At 34.5% G+C, this 25,735-nt stretch overlaps 1 protein-coding gene across 4 annotated transcripts in view; it reads left to right on the forward strand.

The window, feature by feature from the left end:
* Positions 1 to 25,735, forward strand: part of CADM2 (cell adhesion molecule 2) — a 1,053,394-nt gene that overhangs the window by 879,796 nt on the left and 147,863 nt on the right. For all 4 annotated transcript variants that reach the window (XM_071220611.1, XM_071220610.1, XM_071220612.1 and 1 more), the window contains 2 exons: positions 18,618 to 18,770; positions 20,941 to 21,078. In XM_071220611.1, coding sequence (XP_071076712.1) covers positions 18,618 to 18,770; positions 20,941 to 21,078 — 291 coding nt within the window. The remainder of the gene's footprint in view (positions 1 to 18,617; positions 18,771 to 20,940; positions 21,079 to 25,735) is intronic.

Raw genomic sequence — 25,735 nt, forward strand, 5'->3', positions numbered from 1 at the left:
GGAAGCAATATCAAGATTAAGTTTTTAAACTTTCAGTCCCAAATGTGAATTGGCAATGAAAAATATTAAACCCATTTGTGGAAATATATGGACTATTATTGACATAATTTGTAATTCATTGATACCTTTTATGGTTGTGTCTGAATTTCAAAAATATAAAAATTTTCTTAAATGTTTCAACATGTCGCTAGATTTCTAAAGTTTGTAAACTGTAGAATATGTTTCACCTGATAATTTTGTTAACCCCTAAATGAAGGCAGACTGTGAAAATTTAATCCAAATTTCAGAGAATAGGAGACAAGATGGGGATTATTAGAAACATGCATTATAGTCCTGAGTCATTTTTCTCCTCCTATGTTACAAATACCAACTTGAGGGCATAGGACCCTGTAAAGTTGCAAATCACAAATACCAAAGATGGGTTTTTCTATCAAATGAAAGCAGAAGTTTTTCATTCCCAATATACCTTTGTGTATGTATTTCCATAATTACATGACACATAATCTTCTTTATTTAATATAAATACACAGTGAGAGTTATGCCATATGGCTACATATGGTGGTTTTATGGTGGGATATAAAAATAAATCTTATATGCCTATGAGGGGCCCAATATATTGTAAGTTATTGGAATGAAAGGAAACTTGCAGAAACTGTTTAGTTTAAGTACTGCATCGTTTCCTTGTTTTGTAAATCCAAGAATATAGTGAGCTGTACCAAATTATGAACTGTATCAAATGCTGAGAGATATTTTCTCAAGAAAAATAAGAAATAATGTGATAAACACCCAGGGAAATACTACTTTGAAGAAATGAACAAAATATTCTCAGGACATCCAAGGTGGCAGCATACCAGGTGTATGTGACACTCACCTCCTCCCAGGACCAAACTAGAATTACAGCTAAAATATAGAAAACTTGACCTGAATAACCAATAGAAGACTAGCTGAATAGAAGTTGTATAACCAAGGATTTACAGAAGAAGCCACATTGAGACTGGTAGGAAGGGCAGAGATGCAAACAGGGCTGGTCTCACTCCCACAGGCTATAGCTGAGGTACAGGAGGGATATATCAACTGCAAAGGTTCTCCCTGAGAAGTGGGGGCTATAAACCCCTTGTTGGGCTCCCCAACCCAGAGCACCAGTGCTGGGAAGTGGTGCCCAAATAACATCTAGCTGTGAAAATCTGTCTGTCAGGAAGAAATGGGAGTCTGATAGAGACACAGGTGCCTTCCTAAGGAACCAACACACAAAAGTTCAATCACAGCCACTCACCCTGGGCTCCAGCAAAAAGAGGGCAGACTGGATTAGAGTAGCATGAGGAGAGACAGGAGTATGTGGCTCTGGGGAGAGAACTGAAGGGATAGCTGCCCAGATCCCTGTGCTGAGTCTCTGTCCCACACTACAGACACTATCTTTCTTGGGTGAGGCAGTCTCCTCCATATGGCATCAGCCTAAGGAAAAGCAATATCCCTACACTCTCAACACTCTCTCATCTGACCCTTGGGAACTCACACTGTGCTGAGATTCAGCCAACTGGCCCAGGGTATAGACGTCTGGGAAGACATAGGGGGTATTAGTAATTGAGTGTGGTGGCTTTGCGGTGGGGACCATTCCCCTCACTTTACAGTGAACCTGGCTGGCACCTCCCCCTAATGGGAGACCCTCTAGCCCCACCATCTGGGATCTAGGTGGCCCCAACCTCTCAACTCCTGGTTACCTTGCACTGCCAATGCCCAGGCAGAATCTGGGACAGGCTGAGTGGTGTGGCTCAGGCAGAGGTCACTCCTTCAACCTTGCCCCAGCCTGATCAGAATTTTCCCCTCCCATAAGATCCCCAGAGGCCCCGCCCTGTTGAGCTCAGACTCTTGGCAGAACCTTGGAAAGATTGTAGTGTGGCTCTAGGACAAGAGCCATTTATCCATTGCATGTTCCACTGGTGCAGAGCCCTCCCTTCACATGGCCTAATCTTGTTCTGTTTGGGCCTGATAAACTCTGCTGGCTTCACCCTGATGACTTCCTGAGACCCAACCCCACCGTAAAGGTCTATGCCATGAACTCAATGGGTACCCAGTGGGTGCCAGCTAGATTTAGTGTATCAGGGGACATTTGCTGACTAGTATCAGTCGCAGGCCTAGCACTGAATTTGAACCTGTATCAGTCTGGTGAATACCACTGGCTCCTAACTGGTAGCTCACTGAGATTGTACCTCATGCAACTAAAGTACCATTACAGGATCTTTCAGTGACTGAGCCTATCAGACAGCTGGCAGGCAAAGGCTGGTGGAGGTGTATCTTTTCAGTGCCTTGGGAATTTTGTTAACTTGCAACTGGACCCATTGCTGGTAAAAGACAGCCTTGTGCACAGCTTATCCTTCCCACACACTCGCAGGCCCAGCAGAAGAAGACACAAAGTGGATTGCTTTGCAGCTCCAAATATGTTGCCTGGGGCTAGCCACAGGCAGTGTCTGATATTGGCCAACACCAGGGTCCCTCCTAAAAGGCCACAGAACCAAAACAACCTATTTTCTGCTTCAGAAAACATCATAGCAGGATGTAATTGGCTTCACAAGTGGCATATTTAAATGGAGATCTTGGCAGGCACCAGACCCTGCTGAGACAAGATCGAGTGCTGGCCTGTGAATCAAAGGGTCACTGGTTTGATTCCCAGTCTAGGGCACATGCCTGGGTTGCAGGCCAGGTCCCCAATAGGGGGTATGTGAGAGGCAACCGCACATTGATATTTCTCTACCTCTCATTCTCCCTCCCTACCCTTCTCTAAAAATAAATAAATAAATCTTTAAAAAATAAATAAAATGTTAAAAATTAAAGAAAAAATCTTAAAAGCAGCAAGAGAAAGCCAGTTGTCCTCTGATTTCTCAACAGAAACATTTCAGGCCAGAAGGGATTGGCATGAAATGTTCAAAATTATGACAAGCAAGGACCTACAACCAAGACTACTTTACCCAGTAAAGCCATAATTTAAAATTGAAGAAGAAATAAAGAGCTTCCCAGACAAGAAAAAGCTAAAAGAGGTTGTTACCACCAAATCAGTGTTATAAGAAATGTTAAAGACTATTCTTTAAGAAGAAAAAGAAAAAAATTCCAGGAACATAGTTAAAAGAAAACAATGGTAATAAATACATTTATATCAATAATCACTTTAAATGTAAATAAATGGCTTAAATGCTACAATCAAAAGACATAGGGTAGCTGAATAGATAACTAAGCAAGAACTATGTATATTCTGTTTATAAGAGACCCAACCCAAAACAAAAGATATACACAGATTAAAAAAAAAAAAGATAGAAAAACATATTTCATGCAAATGAAAAGAAAAAAGCTGTGGTATCAATACTTATATCTGACAAAATAGACCTTAAAACAAAGGAGTAAGAGACAGAAAATAACCGTACATAATATTGAAGGGTACAATCCAATGAGAGAATATATCCCTTGTAAATATTTATGAACCCAGCATAGGAACCCCTAAATATATAAAGAAAATCTTGATGGATGTAAAGGGAGACATCAACAGTAATAAGTCATAGCAGAATATTTAATACCCCCATTAACAGCAGTGGAGAGATCTTCCAGACAGAAAATCAAAAGGGGAAAGTGTCTCTAAATGACACACTATATCAGATGGATTGAATTTACATCTTCAGAGATTTCACCACAAAACAGCAGAATATACATTTTTCTCAAGTGTACATGGAACATTTTCTAGGACAGACCACATGTTAGGACACAAACAAATCTCAGTAAATTTAGAGATTGAGATCATATCATGCATCTTCTATGACCATAATATTATAAAACTAGAATCAATATAAAAATAATTCTTTAAGAAAAATACCCAAAGACTTGGAAGCTAAATACAATGTTGCTAAACAATGAATAGTTTAATAATGAGATCAAGAAAGAAATAAAAAGATACCTTGAAACAAAATAAAATAAAAACAAAACAACCCAAAATTTATGGAACACAATAAAAGCAGTCCTAAGAAGGAATTCATAGTAATACAGTTCTATCTCAAGAAATAAGAAAAATCTCAAATAAACAATCTAACTTTACACTTAAGAGGACTAGAAAAAAAAGTAAGCAAAGCCACAAATGAGGAGAAAAAAATAATAAAGATCAGAACAGAAATAAATGAAATAGTCTAAAAAATAAACAGTACAAAAGATCAATGAATCCAAGAGTTGGTTCTTTGAAAAGAAAAACAAGATAAAAAATCCTTTAACCAGAATAATCAAGAAAAAAAGAGAAGGGGCCCTAATAAATAAAAGCCAAAATGAAAGCAGAGAAGTAATAACTAATACTAAAGAAATACAAGGGATTGTAAAATTCACTTGTGAAGCCTTCCGGACAAGGTCTTTAGTTTGTTGGGAGTGTTTTGATTACTTCTTCATTTTTGTTATTTGTAATCAGTCTACTCAGATTTTCTGATTCTTCCTGATTCAGTTTTGGAATATCGTATGTTTCTGGAAATTTACCCTTTTGTTCAGATTGTCCATTTTGTTGGCATATGGTTGTTCATATTTCAAATGCAGAGTATGTCAAGACAGCAGATAGTTGAATCTTTTGGTATTTTAGGTCTGAATTTTTTAAGCTAAGCTTTTGCTATATTCTTGTTCCATCTGAAAATGCGTATGTTCTTTTTTCTTTAATCCATTTTTATGAGACTAGATACACTATTAATAAGAATGATAAACCTCCAGGTTTTATCAAAGCAAGATAAAACCTGGGAAAGGGTATAATCTAATCTATTTCAGTTTTATATGTTAACACATACACACATAGTAATACACTACTATTTTTCTGACTTGTACAAAATGAATTTTGTCATTTAGGATTTCACTTAAATTAACTAGACATGTGTGCATACTTCTTCATAACTTTCTGTTACTCTCTCTAAATACTTCATTTTGCATCTGTTTGATGAGAATGTTGAGACTTAAGAGAAAGAGAAACCATTTTCAGGGTATGCATACTAATTTTATAAAGGTGAAATTTTGAAACACGCTCGATTATCTAGGTAGTCCTTGCTGAAGTATTTACTTATGTGATGATATTTTCAGAATAAAATTCAGCAAGCTAAAGCTACATATGGAGCATGACATTTAATTCATATCAAATAATTTAAAATATAGATGAATAATATCATTAATAAAATTAATGTATCATCATTCATTGAAAACACCTTAAAATCTACTAAAGCTTTTTAATGGATGAAATTATCATATATGCACATATGTACATAATTAATACACAATTACAATTATTATAAACCATGCTGAATAATTTTTATTCAAAATTTATACATAGAATGTATTGTATCATTGACTTAGTGATTGCTGATCACTGAGTCAGTAATTATTCATGATTGAATATGAATTGAATGTATGATTGAAAGCAGTAAGTGTTACTTCTAAGTAAATTTCAAAGGTAAATTCCTAAGGTTATTAGAAGGACTTCAGAAGTTACTTAGGTCATATTCTCCTGCAATGTGAGAAAAACATTTAAACATTCCTGGTAGGAGATCAGGTAGCCATTGTTTGAACATCTTTTTTGATAGAGCTTACTAACTGATGACTTGCTCAATACCATTGTGAGAACTCAATAAGTAAAGGGACGATCTCTATCTTACTCCCAAATCAACTTACTAGCTTCTAGCATTCAATGAATTTGACAAGAGTAAATATGATCTTCCAATCATGTGCTAGTAACCACTTCCTATGCTCTTAGTGTTTTCCAGTGAACACATTTCCAGACGTTAAATACACACACACACATACACATACACACACATACACATACATACACAAATATAATGGACTTGGAACTACTTTTATTCTTTCTCAAAATGTACTATAAAGATTATCAGAAAGATAAAATTAGTACATACTCGTACACATATATGCATATGTGTGTGATAGCAGCATTTTACTTTTTTAATAGTTACCTTAGTCTAAGTTTATTGAGAATTTTCAAATGAGGATTCCACATTTTAGAGGACTCCATCATTGTATAAAGAAAATATAGAATTTGTAATATTTTAATAATTGAGTTATATTAACTTATAAGAAGGTATATTGTATTTTACATCAAAATGATATCAGAATTAAAGTGAAATGATTACTACATATTCTATTTCACAAATCTATACACATATGTACAAAATTAATGCACAACTATAATTATTATAAACCATGCTGAATAATTTTTATTCTAAAATTCAATTTAATAGATAATGAACAAAAATTCTTCTCTCATTTTTTAAAACTAGGATCACGCTCATAGCTTTGAGGATGATACAGTCAATAGGAAATCACTATAATGTTACCTCTATAGATATTTCTTCTTTGATGAACCCACGGTGTTGTTGAGGAAATGTGTTCATGAACAATAGATTCATAATTTTGTTTCATAATTTAGTACCTTCAGTTAAAGTTTTATATCAAAAACATACCAAAATTATTACTGTTTTAGAGAAATTATGTTATCTACTGTTTTCCAGCATATTGAATATCTACATTAATTTTTATATAGAAATGTTAGTGTATATAGATATAGTAGTACAAATAAGACTACTTAGCAAGAAAGAAAATACTAATTGCTAACTAATATCCTTCCTTCCTGTGCATACAGCTAGACTGCATTTGCCAGTCTGCTTTATAGACTAGCTATGTGCCTGAATGTGGACAAGGAGCTGAAGTAGTATGTGCATTTCTAGGGCCCTGTCAGTAAATGTCTTACACAATGTTTCCCAGGCTCACCTACTCTCAGAAGACTTTCACAGTCAGAAGTTAAAGATGGCAGTTTATGTCCCTGAAAATTCCATAGTACATATTACTCTCCACCAATGACCTTGAGCAGTCCTTTACTTTTTAAAGTTAGAGAAACTTCCTTATATTTTAAGCCACTGAAATGCAACTTTACATCCAAAGGAAATCTAATATAAAATCAGTGGGTGTAATGATATTTAGATGGTTAGCTAGAGATATAATGGAAGATTTAATTGTATTTACTTTGACTTTAAAGAGTTATTTTTCTATAATGATATTTAGATGGTTAACTAGAGATGTAATGGAAAATTTAATTATATTTACTTTGACTTTAAAAAGTTATTTTTCTATATTACAAAGTCAAATTAGAGTAGTAAGACAAACCTACTTACTTTCTTTAAGAGGAGTACATCTTCAGTGTTTGAAAGCATAGATTGAGATGGTTTACAGGAGTAGCTCACCAGGGAAGACACAAATAAATGGAAGCACATACCATGTTCATGATTTGGAAGAAGTAACATAATCAAAATGCCCATACTACCCAAAGTAATTTATAGATTCAATGTCATCCCTATTAAAATATCAATGACATATTTCACAGATATAGAACAGACATTTCAAAAATTTATTGGAACCATAAATGACCCCAAATAGCCTCAGCAATTTTGAGAAGAAAAACAAAGTAGGAGGGATCACATACCTGATATCAAACTGTATTGCAAGACTACAATAATCAAAACAGTTTGACACTGGCATAAAAACAGACACATAGATCAATGGTATGGAATAGAGAGCCCAGAAATAAACCCAAGCCTCTATGGTCAATTAATATTTGACAAAGGGAGCAGAAACATAAAATGGAGTAAAAATAGTCTCTTCAACAAATGGTGTTGGAAGATATGGACAGCTACATGATAAAAATGAAATGACCACCAACTTACACCATACACAAAAATAAATTCAAGGTAGATAAAAGGCTTAAACATAAGTTGCAACACCATAAATGTCCTAAAGAAGAACATAGGCAGGAAAATCTCAGATATTCCATACAGCAATATTTTCATTGATATGTCCCCTAGAGTGAGGGATGTAAAGGAAAGAATAAACAAATGGGACCTCATAAAAATAAAAAGCTTCTGCAATAGTAAAGAAAACATCAGCAAAATGAAAAGGGAACCAACCATATGGGAAAATATATTTGCAAATGATACCTTTGAACAAGGGTTTGATTTAAAAAAAAATAAAGAACTCACAGGATTCCACTCCAGGGAGATGAACAATCCAATTAAAAAATGGGCAAAAGACCTGAACAGACACTTCTCCAAGGAGGACATACAGAGGGCCCAGAGACATATGGAAGGATGCTCAGCATCACTAGCCATCGGAGAGATGTAAATTAAAACCACAGTGAGATACCACTTCACACTGGGCAGATGGCCATCATAATCAAAGCAACGAACAAGAAGTGCTGGCAATGTGGGAAGCAGGGACTGGTGGGGCAAGGTGGTGCTGTGGGGAGAAAATGGAGAAAACTATACTCAAACAATGATAAAAATAACAGTAAAGTATAAGATGATGACTCAAGTCTTAGATTTTTAAAATTTCAGTTACATAATTCAAATTATATTAAAGTGTACAAAGAGATTTAGGGTGAGGTCTTAAAAAGGACTTTTGTGTGAATTGTAAAAATATTTATTATATTTTACTTTATTTTTATCTATTATAATGATATTTTGGTACTATATAAGTAAGAAATCATTAATATAAAAATTTGAACCTAAAAATATATCAATTCCTTTTAAGTCAAATTTTATAAAATTAAAATTTAGCAGGTGCAAAGATACTATTAGAGCATACAGTTTTCAGTCATTATCATATTAAAATGTAATTTTTTTCTAGATCATACTCTCCTTACTTTTTTTACTGTATGAGATGATGCGCCAAGTGCACCTGACACCTTATTTATTCATTTGTGTTTTTATTTGTTCATACTCCCTTATCCAATAGAAACAATGGGAAGTATATTCACAGCACTATGCTAATTACTGTGGACTATTAAGAAATAGTTTCATTCATTGCTAGATACTCCAAGAAATTACTCTATAATAAGATTGATGGACCCCGACTGGTGTAGTTCAGTGGATTGAGTACTGGTCTGTGAACCAAAAGGTTGCTGATACAATTCCCAGTCAGGGCACACGCTGGGGTTGCAGGCCAGGTCCCCAGTAGGGGCAGCACAAGAAGCATCCATTCACTGATGTTTCTCTCCCTCTCTTTCTCCCTCCCTACCCCTCTCTCTAAACATAAATAAATGCAATCTTTTAAAAAAGATGAATGGTACATATCAGCACATAAATAAAAGATCACTTTTAATCTCTCATTGGCTCAGCAAATGATATTGAGCTTCATGTGTATTTCTGCCCTGGAAGTTTAAAGAGAGACATGAATATGGTTGGAGGTGGGCAATATGTTAATTGACTTGAATCATAAATATGACCTGCCGGCACACACAGGAAGTATATGTCTTGGGGTAAAAAGACATGAATTGCCATATTTGAACAAAATGTCATGCATTTCTAAATTATTAGGCATTTTTGAGGAGGAATAGGAAAATAGATGGGACCTTATGTTACATGACAAACAGTATAATGTTATATAAGAAAATTATATAGGGATATAGGTGCATTATGTAATGTGCAGGACTTGAGGAAATCAATAGAGTAAAATAATGGAGGGATTTCCATCAGGATAGGTAATGAGGAGGACACTCTGAGGAAGAGGGGTGAACATAGAAAGAAAATTAAAAAGTAAAAATATCGTAGAGTTTATGTTCATTCCACAAGCATATTGATAATTTTTCTATACCCAAGTTTGTTGTTTCAGTAGTGTTTTCAGTATGGTTATATTTTGTTTTTTTCAAATGTTTCATAACAGATTACAAATATAGGATTAAAAGTAGTGACTTTATTTTTTAAACATTTGAGGTAAGAGAAGCTGAGGTTTACAAATTGAAATTATACCACTGGAAAAACTCCCTTCAAATACTGACGGTTTCCATATTTATTGCATGGATTCTGTTCATCTTTCTATTCTAAAATTCCATTTACTATGGTTTCAGTAAAAATTCAGTCCAAGCCGAAAGCTGGCATACCAAATGTCAGCTCTAGAGCAATGGTTGCTTTTATTACCAATTTTCCAAAATATTGATTTAGATTGTTTTATGTAAAAACAGAACAAAAACAAACAGAAAAGTGTTCACTAGCTTGATATTTTATACTGTATTTTAATTCCTTCATTCCTGGCAATCCATAGTACTATCACAAATAACATATATGGTGATAATCAATGTTTGATTATACTATTAAGAAATAAAATATTTGGGCTGTTAAATAAAATAATGCTTCTATTATAAGAATAAGAGTGGCTAGATTTTTTCTTTTGTCTGTTTTATAACATCTAGAGGCATATTTTGACACCACACAAATAAATATGTTAATTGTAAATTCTGACAAAAATTAAGCACTGAATTTGTGGTTCCTTAGAAGTTTTATTAGAGTTTATTTGGCTTATTTTTTATTTCTGATTTATTAGGATACAGATATCCTTAACAGAAAAATCATTATGGTATACCCAAAGAAAGTTCACCTCACTGAAGTTTTCTTTGTCTTTTTTCTTACCCTTGGGAACAGTAGACAATTTAGCTGAAAAAAATAGTGGCCAGTAGATTGTAGAAGTCAATTTGGTTGGTGATCAGTTCTAGAGAAATAGGTTTGGGCAAAGCAGACTGGCAGTTAGCACAGACTTAGGTGGACAGTAAGCAGAAAGTAGGCCTTTTAAAGAAGTTGGGAAGCAAAGCAGGTTGCTGATCTGGGCAACCTTTAAAACAATAGCATCAAAATCATGGGAAAGAGTCTATCATCAGACAGCAGACAGCAAAATAAAACTTGATATTGACTCAAAGGCCACGGACAGCATTCTTAGACCTTTCCCACAGGCAGAACTTGAGTTACTGTACTGACACATCTGAACTGCCTGGAGCAGTCACCTGGGCGGCAGGGACTTGTGCTGAGAACAAGGAGAGTGGTGGCTAACACACCTGTAGTTCTTGAAAACTAATCTCATCAGTTACGTTAAACTGACTTTACTTACTGTTTAGATAATATATTTTGTTTAATGTTTAAATGTAGGCAACGATTATTTTGACTAAAGTCCTATGGGTGTAGAATGATATGTTTTTGGAAACTTGTGCTCAACATTGAGAATTTAATTAGTTGAGATGATACTTGAATTGACTTCTATCATCTTGATGTAGGTTTTTCCTTTAGTACCTGCCTATAAAATACAATGAATTATATTAAAATCATTCATTTCTATGGAATTTTCTAAAATAATTTTAACCTGTACACAAATAGAATATTATCTGCAAATGATTGATGACCCACATTTTAAATTTAATCCAATAAATATTAATGGGCATCTGTATACATCATAATATATGTAAGGCCTTATGGGAAATACAAAGAGATATAACATGATACTGATTTTGGGAAGTTTTAGGTTAAATGGGTAGACTAGGAAAAAATGCAAAAATAATGAGGTTGATATTTGCTACATTTTACTCATCATTTTAAAGTGATTACATCATGAAATAGGATTTTATTATTATTTAAGCACCCTAAAGTGAGACATGAATTATTACTCACTGGAAACCTATTTAGTAATATGAAAAATGTTTCTAGCAAGAAGTATGTGACTACCTTTATAAATATTATACTGTTTAAGAAAGGAAAACTATTTAATGAAAGTATGCACAAATTGCTATTTGGTTCTTAAATGAATAATGCCAGCTAAATTTAGTGGTGCTTATTATTAAGTTAATTTGGTTTAAAAGTAAGTAATATATAATTTACTAACTATTCTACTAACTTTTGTTACACCTGAATATATAATGTGACTAAAATCCTCTAAGTAATTGTCTAAGGAGTTTTTATTTTACCCAGCATAAATCCCAAATACATATTTGTATGATTGATAAATATTTAGAACCAGTAGCATATCGGGAAAATAATATTTATACAAAGTTAAGTATTTTTAATAGATTCTTATTCATTGGTTACCACTCCTTATTTGCAGCTAAAATTAAATCCTCCAGACCTCAGAGTTTTGAATCTGTTAAATCCCCTCACCAGTGGGTGGCAGGCACCTAATAGCTGCATGACCTCAGAGTAGCGTACTTAACCCATTAGCTCATTTTTTATTTATATGATGTGTGAACAGTTATATTTAAATCTTTTATTACATATTCTCATTTTTAAAAGTCTTTAATTTCTTTTAATATCCTCATTTCTTTTCTTAAGTTATTCCTTTTCCTGGGGTGATATTTAAAATCTTTATTTTTCAATAAATTTTGAGTATTTATTTTTTAAAGATATTTAAATATTGGTGAACATTTTACGTCCTCAAAAGAGTATTTTTTTTAATTGAATTCACTTCAATGGAAAATATTATAATCCTTTATTTAAGTCCATATATATTTGGACTTATTGTGTAGAAGTTAAATAATATGATTTGTCTCTGGTTAGTTACTACTTTTTGTGTTCATTTGGAAACCGTAAAGTAGCATGACAATAGTTTCAGAGATCACTCATTCAGTATTTCAAATCATTTCCCAATGAACTATTACTTTGTTAAAATTTTTTTGTAGCATGATATTTCCAACTCTTTTATACTTAACAGTGTCTAAATGGGGCACCTTTCTTCTTCTTTCTTTGGCTTCTCTCCCATGGGGAGACCTGTGGAGATATAGCAAAGAGGACTTCCTAGTTCAGTTCTTTTTCACTCTGTTCTCATCATGTACAGACAGAGTTTGGCTCTCGGTTTCAATTCAACAGCCTCTCACTGAATACCTCCTGTGCACAGAGTGATGGTGCAGGGTTCTGAGATGAGCAAGACAAGGATCCTGCTCACAGAGAACCTGTTGAGTTATATTATATCCTCTCTGGACTATTACAGGTTTTCCTGTATTCTTTCATACTTGACGTGCTATAATAAAGTGAACTGCAGATGACATCAAACGTATTTACAAACTTAAAAGATAAACGTTCTGAATGTAAGATTTGTTTAAAATGTTCAGTTTAATGAGAATCTCCTCAAGCAGGTTTTTTTTGTTTTGACAAATTATCAAGGGTTGTTATACAATAAATAATCACTTATTATTAAACAAATAATACTAATTGTGTCAGTTTCTTGGTTCTTGGGAACATGCTTTAAGTTTTGGATGTATATTAATATATTTCAGTTCTCTAAATAATATACCTTATACTTTTACTCAGTTATTACCTGGACCTTACAATCAGCAGACTGAGATGCATCTGCCTAGACTCATATAGTTAATTAACAACAAATTTACATAAAAATGAGGCATTCTACTCTCAGAGCCTAGTCATTAGAAAAGGCTGAAGTAATCATAAAACAATTTAAAATATTATATGATTTAGTAAGCTTAACCAATTGAGACATTTCAGATACTAAAATATTTAGGTTCTCATCAGGAGTCCAAACCAAAAATATTTAAGTAATAGCATTGCAGATTTAGTTTAAAGTACTTTATATTATTCAGTTCTCATCATAATCCAGAGATGGAAATGAACCAAGAATTATTATCCACAGGAAATCTGACCTCATATAAGTACCTAGAGAGACCTCTCAATGCAAAGTCACTGCTTTTCACTTTTCCCCATGAAAATGGTTTAAATATAAAAGTGTTATATTTGTATGTATTGAGTAATTCAGTTTGTCTTTGGTGATGCTATATAGTTTCCACAAAATAATCCAACCAAAAGAGAGTTAAATTTCTTTTGCCAAGATTCACTAGAAATTGGAAGTTCTATCATCGGGGGGGTTGCTGTGTCAGAGGAAATGAAATTGAACACAGTGGGTGAGTAACACGTTTTACCCACACAATATCATGGCAGGAACCTGAGGTTTTCTCTTTTGGTGACCTCTATTGAAAAAAAAAAGTAATATGTGATAAATATTTTTAAAAATAAATCATAGCTTTGAAAAGTAGTTGATATAGCATGAGGTCCTATTGGGGAAAAGACACATCTGTGTCCCACTGTTTTCCTATAGCAGGCATTTATATTAAACCATGTAGGAGACAGAGTATGAAATAGACATTTAAAATCAATGCCTTTGTCTAATGGAATTGCAAACACAATCATGATCAAACTTGCTTTATTTTTTATATTCAATAAAAATCAGTTTCAAAAATATTTGCAATATGGCTCATGAAATTAGAGTTAACAGAGAATGGTAGCAGAGGGACTGTAATCATTAACATATGTGTTATCTGAGTGTGTGGGAAGATGATTTTTAAAAATACATTAAAAAATAATGAAAATTTAGAATTTTCCCAAATCTTAAATATTTTATAATTGCCTACTTCTATCCCAAAGCACACACAGAAGCTGCAGCTAATTTAAGAATATGTGGCACTTGGGATCTTCCTCTTCCTGTTTGGCAAATATGTACAATGAATTTTAAGCTTTGATATCTTAATCATTTCCTCTACTCGATCAAATGTACATAAAATTTTTTTGAGTTTTTATTGTAGATTCACACCTAATTATAAGAAATAATTCAAAGAGATTTCATTTACCTTTCAGTGAAATAGCATCTTGCAAAGATAACATAACTAGGGGATCAACAGTAATATATATCTCACCAACCTTATTTGGGTTTCACCAGTTTTACATGTATTTGTGTGTTTACTTCCATGCATTGTTATTACATGTGTAGGTTCATCCATCACCACTGTCAAGACAGAATACTTTCATTGCTACAGGTGTTTCTTGTTTTCTTCTTTTATAACCAAATTCATTTCCCTACTACTCCCTTCCACCCTGAATATTCTTACCCTTTGTTAATTACTAATCTCTATAATGTTATCTGAAGACTCTGTATACGTGTACTTGTCTCAATTATTATAGTTTTTGACTGTATCCCTTTGTATGCTTTCTTAGTACTTGTTCCAGGTACTGAAATATTTTGATCTACTAGTACAATGTTTTACCACTTCAAGTAAAGTCTGGAAACTGTACTTCCATTAGGTCCCTTTGCCCTACTCACTGTTTATTTCTCTTGAGTATTCTTCCTATATATGTTGAGCCCAGCTTCAGTTGCTGTTATAATTTTGTTTCAACCATTACATATGAAGAAAACTCAAGAGGAATAGGGTAGTCAATATTATATTTACCAATATTTCTGTTCTTTCTGTTGTCTTTTCTTCTTTCTTGATGCTCTAAGAGTTCTTATTTTCTGTTTGAAGAAACTTTCTTTAATTTTTCCTTAAGGCAAATCTGCTGAAGACAAATGTTATTAGTTCTCTTTCTTTTAACTCTCTCTACATTTGACTGCCTACTAACATCCACATGGGTAGAGCTAACTGAATTTTAACTTCCAGTGGATATTCAACCCTATACTCTACCTTGAAACTAGGCCTAAATAAAAGGTTTTAAGCCCTCCTCCCCCCCCCCAAAACAGAATATATTTATTTCCCCATAATTCCTGAAGGTTAGTTTCATTGGATAAAAATCCAACAGGGACAGTTATTTTCTTTTCTTTTGAAAAATGTGCCACTTCTTCAGGCCTCTGTTATTTCAAATAAGAAACTCAGTCATTTGAATTGGTCTTCTCTGATAGGTAACATGCCTTTCTTTATCTTTGGCTGTTTTCAAAATTTCTTTGTCTTTGATTTCATATGTTTAATTTTGATCTGTTTTGACATGACCCTCTTTGGGATTATCCTCTTTAATGTTTGATTATCTTTTATATTCTCTAATTTATTTATTCTGCCACATTTGCAAAGTCTTGTACCATTACTTCTTCAGATACTGTTCAGCCCCACCCTCTCTCTTCTTTTGGAACTGTTAGGATACAACCGTTGGCCATTTTGTTGCTGTCCCATAGGTCCCTAGCATTCTGTTCTTCTTCTTTTCTTTAATCTGTTTTTTCTCTTTTGTTCAGATTGAGCAAATTCTATTGCTCTGTCCTTAAGTTTGCTTATTCTGTACTATGTAATCTTCACTGTACTACTGAGCCAATCTAGTGAGTTTTGATTTTGGTAACTGTGTTTAGATTTTTATAATTTTCATTGGGTTCTTTTTTATAAGTCTTTGTTCTTTGCTGAATTTTTCTGGTTTTCATTTGTTTGAAGATAATTGGTAATTGCTTATTAAAGTATTTTTCATGATGGCTTCTTTAATTCTTTTTCAGATAATTTCAATATCTCAGTGTTGGCACCTGATTATGTTTCTTACTCCAGTACAATTTTTCTGACATTTGGTGTGACCAGATATTTATTATTATTACTATTATTGTATCCAGTTCATTTGAGCTATTATGTTTGGACATTCTAGACTCTATTTAAATTTTCTATTCTAGAAGGCAGTCATTTATTGAGGTTTAGCACACAGGTCCTAGCATACCTTTGCAGGCTGTGGTTCCGTCAATTTATTACAACCTTTGTAGTTCTATGTGGTCGGTTTGGGTTGTTTAGTTCCACTGGAAATTGCTCTGATGTCTACTGGTGCCACCTAAGAGGGCAAAGAGATTCCCCAGGGCAGGTAACTGGTGGCTCTCAGTTGTGTAAGTAATCCTCTAGCTTATCGGGAGATCATATCCAGGGCTGGATATTTGTAGAGGGATTACTCTGCTGCTTTTGCTGCCCACTGAGCCATGGTGTCTAGGTTGGGAAGGAAGTCTCCTGCCCAGTGGGGACAAAGGTCGTTTTTTATAGACACTTGTTCTCAGTGATGCTCCCACTTGATTCCCCTTACTGGTGATGTTGCTGGTGAAACTTCCATTTGATCAGCAATACAGTTGAGTCTACCTTAGCCACTTTGTGTAGATGGGTTATAGTTGGCAGAAGCCAGGTCTTCACTACCTTTTATTGTTGTTCAAGGAGCTTCCATTTTGTTCCTTAGGACCTGGGGTTCCTGACCTGTCCTCCTTTCTCTTTCTACCTTTTAGAGTAATCTTTCAGTTGCCTCTTGCTTAATCCATGTTGTATAGCTGTACATAGTGAAATATATAATGATATTTAAACTTTTTAATAATTTCTTCTAAAGTGAAATTAGAAGAAATTTTTCTAATGGGATCAGAGAAAATTTTAATATCTCGTACCTTACAAGTGCTTTTCAGCTGAATGTCCACTCTTGCTTAAATGAAGTTCAACATGTATCTGTACTGCAGAGAGCTTTTAATATGCTTGTTTAATAAGCTTTTTAGTATGGTCTTGGTAAAAATGCAGGATTCATAATTTTTCCAAATTTATATGTCCAAGGAAGTGAACCCTTCTGTTTATAGTTTTTCCTGACACTAGCATTTCATGAAAGACTTGTGGAGGAAAGCCATTTTTATCATCATCATCTACTCATCCAAAGTAATGTACTAGGTGTGATGATTTAAATAAAACATTATTTCTGAGAACTTTAAGGATCACCTAATTCTACTTTGATTTTTTTAAACTCTGATAAAAATATATTTATTTATTTTTATTACTTTAAGAATATTTTATTTTATTGTATTTTTCCTTTACCATTTATCCCCCCCATACCCTCTTCCACCTCCACCCACTCTGTCCGTCCCACAATCACCGCATTTTTGTCTGTATTCATGAGTCCTTTCTCTTTTTTGCTCAGTTCTTACACCATCCAATTTTCTCCAACAGCTGTCAGCCTGATTTCTGTCTGTGAGTCTGTCTCTATTTTGCTTGTTAGTACAGTTTGTTCATTAGATCCCACCATGTGGGTAAAATCTTCCTATGACCAGCTTATTTTACTTATTTTGCTTAGCATAATGTTCTCCAGGTTCACCCGTGCTATCACAAAGGGTAAAATTGTCTTCCTTTTTATGGGCAAGTAGTATTCCATTGTATAAATGTACCGTAGCTGCTTTTTAAAATATATTTTATTGATTATGCTATTACAGTTGTCCCATTCCCCCCCCCTTATTCCCCTCTACCCTGCAAGCCCCCTCCCACCCAAATTCACCCCCCTTAGTTCATGTCCATGGGTCATATATATAAGTTCTTTGGCTACTCCATTTCCTATACTATTCTTAACCTCCCCTTTTCTATTTTCTACCTACCATTTATGCTACTTATTCCATAGCTGTTTTATTCACTCATCTGCGAATGGACATGGGCTGCTTTCAGATCTTGGCTATTGTAAATAACACTGCAATGAACATAGGGGTGCATGTACTCTTTTGAGTTAGTGTTTAGGGTTTCTTTGGATAAATTCCAAGAAGTGGAATCACTAGGTCAAAAACAGTTTGATTTTTAATTTTTTGAGGTAACTGTATACAGCTTTCCACAGTGGCTGCAGCAATCTGCATCCTAACCAACAGTGCAGTAGGGTTACCATTTCTTCCTATCGTCGTCAGCACTTGCTGTTTGTTGATTTATTGATGATAGTTATTCTGACAGGTGTAAATTGATATCTCATGTGGTTTTAATTTCCATTTCTCTGATTAGTGATGCTGAGCATCTTTTCATATGTCTATTGGCCATCTATTTGGAGAATTGTCTATTCATCTCCTTTGCCCATTTTTTAATTGGATTATTTGGTTTTTGGTGTTGAGTTTTTGGTATTTATAAAGATAAAATTAGGGTATTCACCTTATTTAAACTGTCCTTTAAACAGTTTTAGGAAATATTTAGATATATAGCCAAAAATGTTTGTGTTGTGCTAAACATACATAGTCTAACAGTATTGACATTTTCTAATGTTGTTATCCCCATTTTCAATGTTTTCTCTTTCCAGCTTTAAGGGACAATAGGATCGAGCTGGTTCGGGCTTCTTGGCATGAACTGAGTATCAGTGTCAGTGATGTGTCTCTCTCCGATGAAGGACAATACACCTGTTCATTATTCACGATGCCTGTCAAAACTTCCAAGGCCTATCTCACTGTTCTTGGTAAGTTTAAGGGACAAACACAATGTAATCACAAGCCAGAGAGATGTGTATTACTAAAGCAACATGATTCAAAAACACACATATATTTTAAGGATCATAATAATAGATGTAGTTTAGTCCCTTCTTTGCTACATTATAACAAAAAGATTTTTAAGAATCTTTTTCCTTGTTTTATAAATAGACAAAGGGAGACACAAAAATTTGTATGACTTCTGAGAGCACATAGCCATTTAATTTTTAGCCAGCGATAAACACCAGGTTTCTTGTATTTCAATTAAATTATTTTGTATCAACTCATCTATGTATTGTATATATGGTGATTCCTTCATAAAGTGATGGAATAATTAGTATAATGAATTCAACATGTGTGCTGGGTGCTCCTCCGTTTTATCATATCAGTCATCTGATAGAGACCTTCTCTAATATGGTATGGCTTTCAAATGTGTCCCCTTTGTGTATTTCAGTGCATTTAAATGACCTTGACATTTCTATGTGTCTTCTCACCTTTTAAACGTGACGTTTTCTAGATTTTTAAATGAAGTACATAATGCCACTTGTGCATGCGGCTTGTAGCTTCTTTGTGCTTCTGTTCTCTAAATATTGACCCATTTTTCAAAAGGTTAAATGACACAAAAAAGCAATACATTCATAGAGATTCCAAGGAAATACAGTTGCATCTCAGAACCTTCTGTGATGCCACAAATGTTAGTGACCCAGTCAGCTGAAATTGCTGCAGTTTATTGAAACATACCTGCGTACTGAACAAGTCAGAGAATTTCAAGAAGGGTATTTTTTGCCCTCGTTTGCATTTTTATTTTGATACTTAAAGTCCTAACATTGCCTTTAAAATAACTAACACCTGCTGTTGTATTTTGGAGGTGGAGGTATAAAAGTTAATCCAGCTGATGAATTGGTTTTGTGCATAGGATAAGAAACATATTTCCTTGAAAGTCCCACTGAGACTATTTTATGAAAAATCTTCACAAGTTTGCCTTTAAGGACAAAATATAACCATTAAAATTGAGTATTTCAGGATAACAACTGAGGAAGGTTAATGTGTTGTTCTGTAGAGAGCCACCTTGAGACACCAAGACTAGGCAACTGGCTGGTTTCAATTTATTAAACGATGGTGTGTTATAGATTTTCTTTTAAAAGGCAGTATGGAGGTGGAAGAAAACTAGCCCACTAATTGGAGTATGGTGCTCTGTCATTTATCTTTGTTGTTATTTTTTAAATGTGTATTTTTCTTGTTGCTTTCCAACATGCTTATATTTTATTCTTTTAAAACTGAATTAAATACCATGATAAAGAAGCTTCCAGTCTTCCTTTATTATTGAATAATTTTAGAAGAAATTTTAGTAAATGTCTACTAGGATAAGAGAATATTAATGCCCAAGAAATATGGAATGTTCTATTATTTAATTTACCCATGTACCATCTATCGCTCCATATTAGTTATCTGCCTATTGATTGGACGGTTTGGACTAGAAGAGTCAATAAGTGGTTAGCATTAATACTAATACACATCACGCTCCACAAAACTGCAATTGCATTTCTAAGACAAATTACATCAAGAGACATTCTCTGCTTTAGAAGAATGAGAAAAGTAAGTATGGTTGCACTTACTGATGAGTCTTTTGATGGATTTTCTTGAACAAAATGCCTTTTCTTGAATAGAGTACACAGAGGATAATGTCATTTTTAAGCTCTAGAATTATGAAGTCAGGAATGAAAGGTACTGTTTAAGCTTAATCATAATTTGCAAAAGAACAAAAAATGTGCTGTGTGAATATTTTTCCCTATGCAAAGAATGTACGTTCTTAAATCCCTATACTAGTAAATCTGAAAATATATCGAATGGTTGTCTTTAAGATTTACAAAGAGTATATTTTTATAGGTAAAATTTAATTTAAACAACTACTTTGAACTAAATAAATGATTATATGTATATAATATATTGTACACACATATAATCATATATGTGCATATATACATTATCTATATCTATATATTATAAGCAGCTTATTTTATTTCATAGCAGTTTATTATTTTTGATTGAATTTATTATCAGCTAACCACCCAGTTTACTTTTGTTTATAGAAGTAATAGTCACAAGAATGAACAAACCTTGGGGATTGGTTTTCATGTTATTCATTTGTTTATATTTCAGGTGTTCCTGAAAAGCCTCAAATCAGTGGATTTTCATCACCAGTTATGGAGGGAGACTTGATGCAGCTGACTTGTAAAACATCTGGTAGTAAACCTGCAGCTGATATAAGATGGTTCAAAAATGACAAAGAGATTAAAGGTAAAGCATTGGAAAAGTTCCCTACATCAAAATTAATGTGTGCAAAGTAGTTTGAAAGGTTAGATACATTTTGCACTCACTTTTTCAAACACGGTCACTTTCTGAGTGTAATTTGAACCAGATTTACCCATTTCCTAAATTAGGTAGGCTTTTCTAAAGCCTTTGTTGCCATTTCAACAATCTTCACAGCATCTTCACCAGGAGTAGATTCCATCTCAGGAAAACACTTTCTTTACTCATCCATATAAAGCAACTTCCCATCCATTGAAGTTTTTTTCAGGAGATCACAGCAATTCAGTCACATCTTCAGGTTTCCCTTTGATTCTACCTCTTGCTATTTGTACTACATCTCCAGTTACTTCCTCCACTGAAGTCTTGAACCCCTCATAGTCATCCACAAGGGTTGTAATCAACTTCCAAATTATTGTTAGTGTTGATATTTTGACTTCTTCCTATGAATCATGAATAGTCTTAATAGTGTCTAGAATGGTGAATATTTTCAGAAGCTTTTCATTTGAGTTTTCCAAGATTCATCAGAGGAATCAGTATCTATGGCAGCTATAGCTCTACAAAATGTATTTTTTAAATGACAAGATTTGAAACTTAAAATTATTCTTTGGTCCATGGGTTGCGATGCATTATTGTTCAGTTAGCAGTTATGAAAACAGCATGCATCTCATATATCTCCATCAAAGTTCTTGGGTGACCAGGTGCATTGTCAACAAGCAGCCATATTTTTTAGGAAATTTTTTTTTTCTGAGCAGTATGTCTTGACAGTGGGCTTAATATATTTAGTAAACCATATCATAAACAGATGTGCTATCATCCAGACTTTGTTGTTCTATTTATAGAGCACAGATAGTAGGTTTAGCAAAATTCTTAAGGGCCTAGGATTTTTTAAATGATAAATGAGCATTGGCTTCAACTTAAAGTCAACAGCTGCATTAGCCCCTAACAAGAGACTCATCAAGTCCTTTGAAGCATTGAAGGCAGGCGTTGACTTCTTTCTCTCTATAAAAATCTTCCAATATGAGGCTATTTTGTCAATATTGAAAATCTATTATTTAGTGTAGCTACCTTCATTGATGATCTTAGCTAGATCTTCTCAATAACTTGCCTCAACTTCTATATCAGCACTTGCTGCTTCAACTTTCATTTTTATGTTCTAGATAAGGGTTTTTTCCTTAAACCTCATGAAGCATCCCTTGCTTGCATCAAGCTTTTCTTCTTCAATTTCATCACCTGTCTCAGCCTTCATAGAATTTAACAGAGTTAGGGTCTTGTACTGGATTAGACTTTGACTTAAGGAAATGTAGTGGCCGGTTTTATCTTTTATCCAGACCACTAAAACTTTCTCCATATCAGCAATGAAGGTATTTTGTTTTCTTATCATTCATGTGTTCACTGGAGTAGTTTTTTTAATTTCCTCAAGAACTTTTCCTTTGCATTCACACTTAGCTAACTCTTTGATGCAGTAGGCCTAGCTTTTGGCCCATCTCAGCTTTTGACATGCATTTCTTACTGAGCTTAGTTACTTCTAGCCTTTGAGAAGTAAGAGTTATACAACACTTCCTTTTACTTGTGCACTTAGAGGCCATTGCAGCATCATTAACTGGCCTAATTCCAATATTGTTGTGTCTCATGGAATAAGGAGGCTCAAGGAGAGAAAGAGAGGAGGAGGAGTGGCTGGCTGATCATTGGAGCAATCAGAACACAAACTACAATTTATTTATTAAGCTCACCATGTTATGTGGGTGCAGTTAGTGGCACCCTAATTACAATAGTGACATTGAAAACCACTGATCACAGATCACCATGACAAATAGAATAATAATGAAGAAGTTCAAACTATTTTAAGAATTACTAGAATGCGACACAAAGACACAAATTGAGCAAGTGATGTTGGAAAAGTTGTGTGGATGGGCTTGCTCCACATAGGGTTGCCACAAACCTTCAATTTGTAGGAACCACAATATCTGTGAAGCACAATAAAATGATGTATGCCTGTAATATAAGCATAGTTGTATTCTTACTTTATATCCTTCTACTTCATACACCTACATTTAAACACACATATAAACATGTATGTTTAAATACACATATATTCTTTTTCAACATTTGTTTTTTATTGTTGTTCAAGTACAGTTGTCTCTATTTTCACCCCACCATGTCCCTCCACCCCACCTATCCCCACCTCACACCCTCAATCCTTCCCTCCTTTGGCTTTGTCCATAGGTCCTTTCTACATGTTCCTTGATGGCCCCTCCCCTCTTTTCCCCCATTATCCCTCTCCTCCTCCCCTCTGGTTACTGTCAGTTTGTTCTTTATTCCAGTATCTCTGGTTATACTTGCTTGCTTGTTTGTTTTGTTGATTAGGTTCCACTTATAGGTGAGATCATGAGGTATTTGTCTTTCACCACCTGCCTTATTTCACTTAGCATAATGCTCTCCAGTTCCATCCATGCTGTTGTGAAGGGTAGGAGCTCCTTCTTTCTCTCTACTGCATAGTATTCACACATCCCTTCTCTTAAGGGGGGCATAAGTTTACAGGGGAAATGAAAGGTAAGGTTAGTAGTGGTATTTTGTACCCCACATACAGGTATCTTGAGCTTGATATCATATGTATATTAAAACCTAAGTATAAGAATTTTTTATGATGATTGTTAAAAATGTTCCCTATGTGCATAGTAATGTCATATTCTCAAAGCAAACTTCTAGGAAAAAGGTTTATACAAACCACTGTAATTACTTTAATTTATAATTCTAATATATTACCTCAGATTAAAAATGATTCTTACTAATGGGCATACAGCCCACCAGATAAGATTGATTGCCTATACTACTTTGGTTTATAATCCATACAGTTATTTAATTTATTTTCTGTTTTAATTACTCTTTCTGTATATTCATTCCCCAAATTGAATTTACCTGCAGTTTATCTCTAATCAGGACCTTTGTTTCAGATCTTCTAATAAGTTCATTTTATTGGATAAAATTTAGAGAAATATAAGCCCCCAAGACAAAAGTTAGATATCTCGCTGTGCAAAGTTAAACTTCCAGGTTGTTATGTAACTTCATTTTATATTCTGCCATTCAAATCTGCTTTTAGGATATGTTTGCTTAAGCTTGTCTGGACCTGAGTAGCTCTTTCCTAAGTGAACCCCCTACACTACTTCCAGATTTAACTTACTATGACAAGAATCTGATCAAGGAACTTTATCTTTTCTTTTTTAATTAAATTTATGGGGTGACAATGGTTGATAAGGTTATATTGGTGTCTGGTGTACACTTCTATGATATATGCTCTGTATATTGCATTGCCTGCTCACCACCCAAAGTCAAGTCATCCTCCACCACCAAATACTTGATCCTCTTTACCCTTCACAATTCCTCACCCCTTTCCCTCTCATAAACATGATACTGTTGTCTGTGTCTATAAGTTTGAGTTATATTCCACATGTGAGTGAGATCATATGGTTCTTAGCTTTTTCTGACTGACTTATTTTGCTTAGCATGATGTTCTTAAGGTCCGTTCATGCTGTCACAAATGGCGGTATGTCATCTTTTCTTATGGCTGAGTAGTATTCTATTGCATATATATACCACGTCTTCTTTATCCACTCATCTATTGAAAGGCACCTCACTTGTTTCCATGTCTTGGCCACCGTAAATAGTGCTGCAATGAACATACCTATGTGTATATTTTTGTGAATAAGTGCTTTCAACTTTGGGGGGTATATACCCAGAAAAGGAGTTGTTGGGTCATATGGTAGCTCTATTCTTAGTTTTTTGAGGAACCTCCATACTATTTTCCATAGTGGCTGTGTTACCCGGCAGAGACCTGAGTCAGGGACTCCCCACCCCATACCTGAACTCGTTCCTAGGTTCTTGGATTGCTTGCAGGAGGCAAATTCAAGCGACAGCAAACACTTTTGGTAGAAATGAGATAGCAAGTTTATATATGAAATGCACTTGAGCAAAAAAACTATAAGCAGGCAGTTGGATTAAGCAGGCACTCAGCTAATCCAAGTGCACTGACTGTTCAGGTTCAGGGGCTGTATACCTTAGCCAGCTTCCCAGTACCCCTCCTTCTCCCCCTTCTACACCTTGAGATTAATGCAAAGGCTTGCTTTCTTAGTTAGTAAAGGCTTTCTGTCTAGTTAGTGAAATCATTGCAGAGACTTCCTGTCCCAGCACAGAGTCTCAAGGACCCTCCTCCTCCTCCTGCTCTATCTTTGCTCGTGATATTTGGAACACAGGGAACTCTTATCAAGCCAAGTTCAGTACTGCTGAGCTAATTAGTGAGACCTGTCTCCCTTTTGTTTCTAGCCTCCTATGGTAAGTTCTTTGTTAGACTGTAATGGCAAGGACCCTGCTTTATTTCCCCTCTGAAAGCTCATTCCTAGCTGCTACCTAACAGCTGTGCCAGTTTGCTTTCCCACCAGCAGTGAATCAGGGTTACTTTTCCCCTACAACCTCTCCAAGTAACAGTACCTGTAGTCACTTGTCTTGTTGATAATGCAATTCTAACATGTGTGAGTTGTATCTCATTGTAGTTAGGATTTGCATTTCCCTTATAGCTAGTGAAATTGAGCATCTTTTGATATACATGTAGGCCATTTATATGTCTTTTTGGGAAAGGCCTCTCTGTTCAGGT

Source organism: Desmodus rotundus, chromosome 2 (genome assembly GCF_022682495.2).
Source record: "Desmodus rotundus isolate HL8 chromosome 2, HLdesRot8A.1, whole genome shotgun sequence".
Lineage (NCBI taxonomy): Eukaryota > Metazoa > Chordata > Mammalia > Chiroptera > Phyllostomidae > Desmodus > Desmodus rotundus.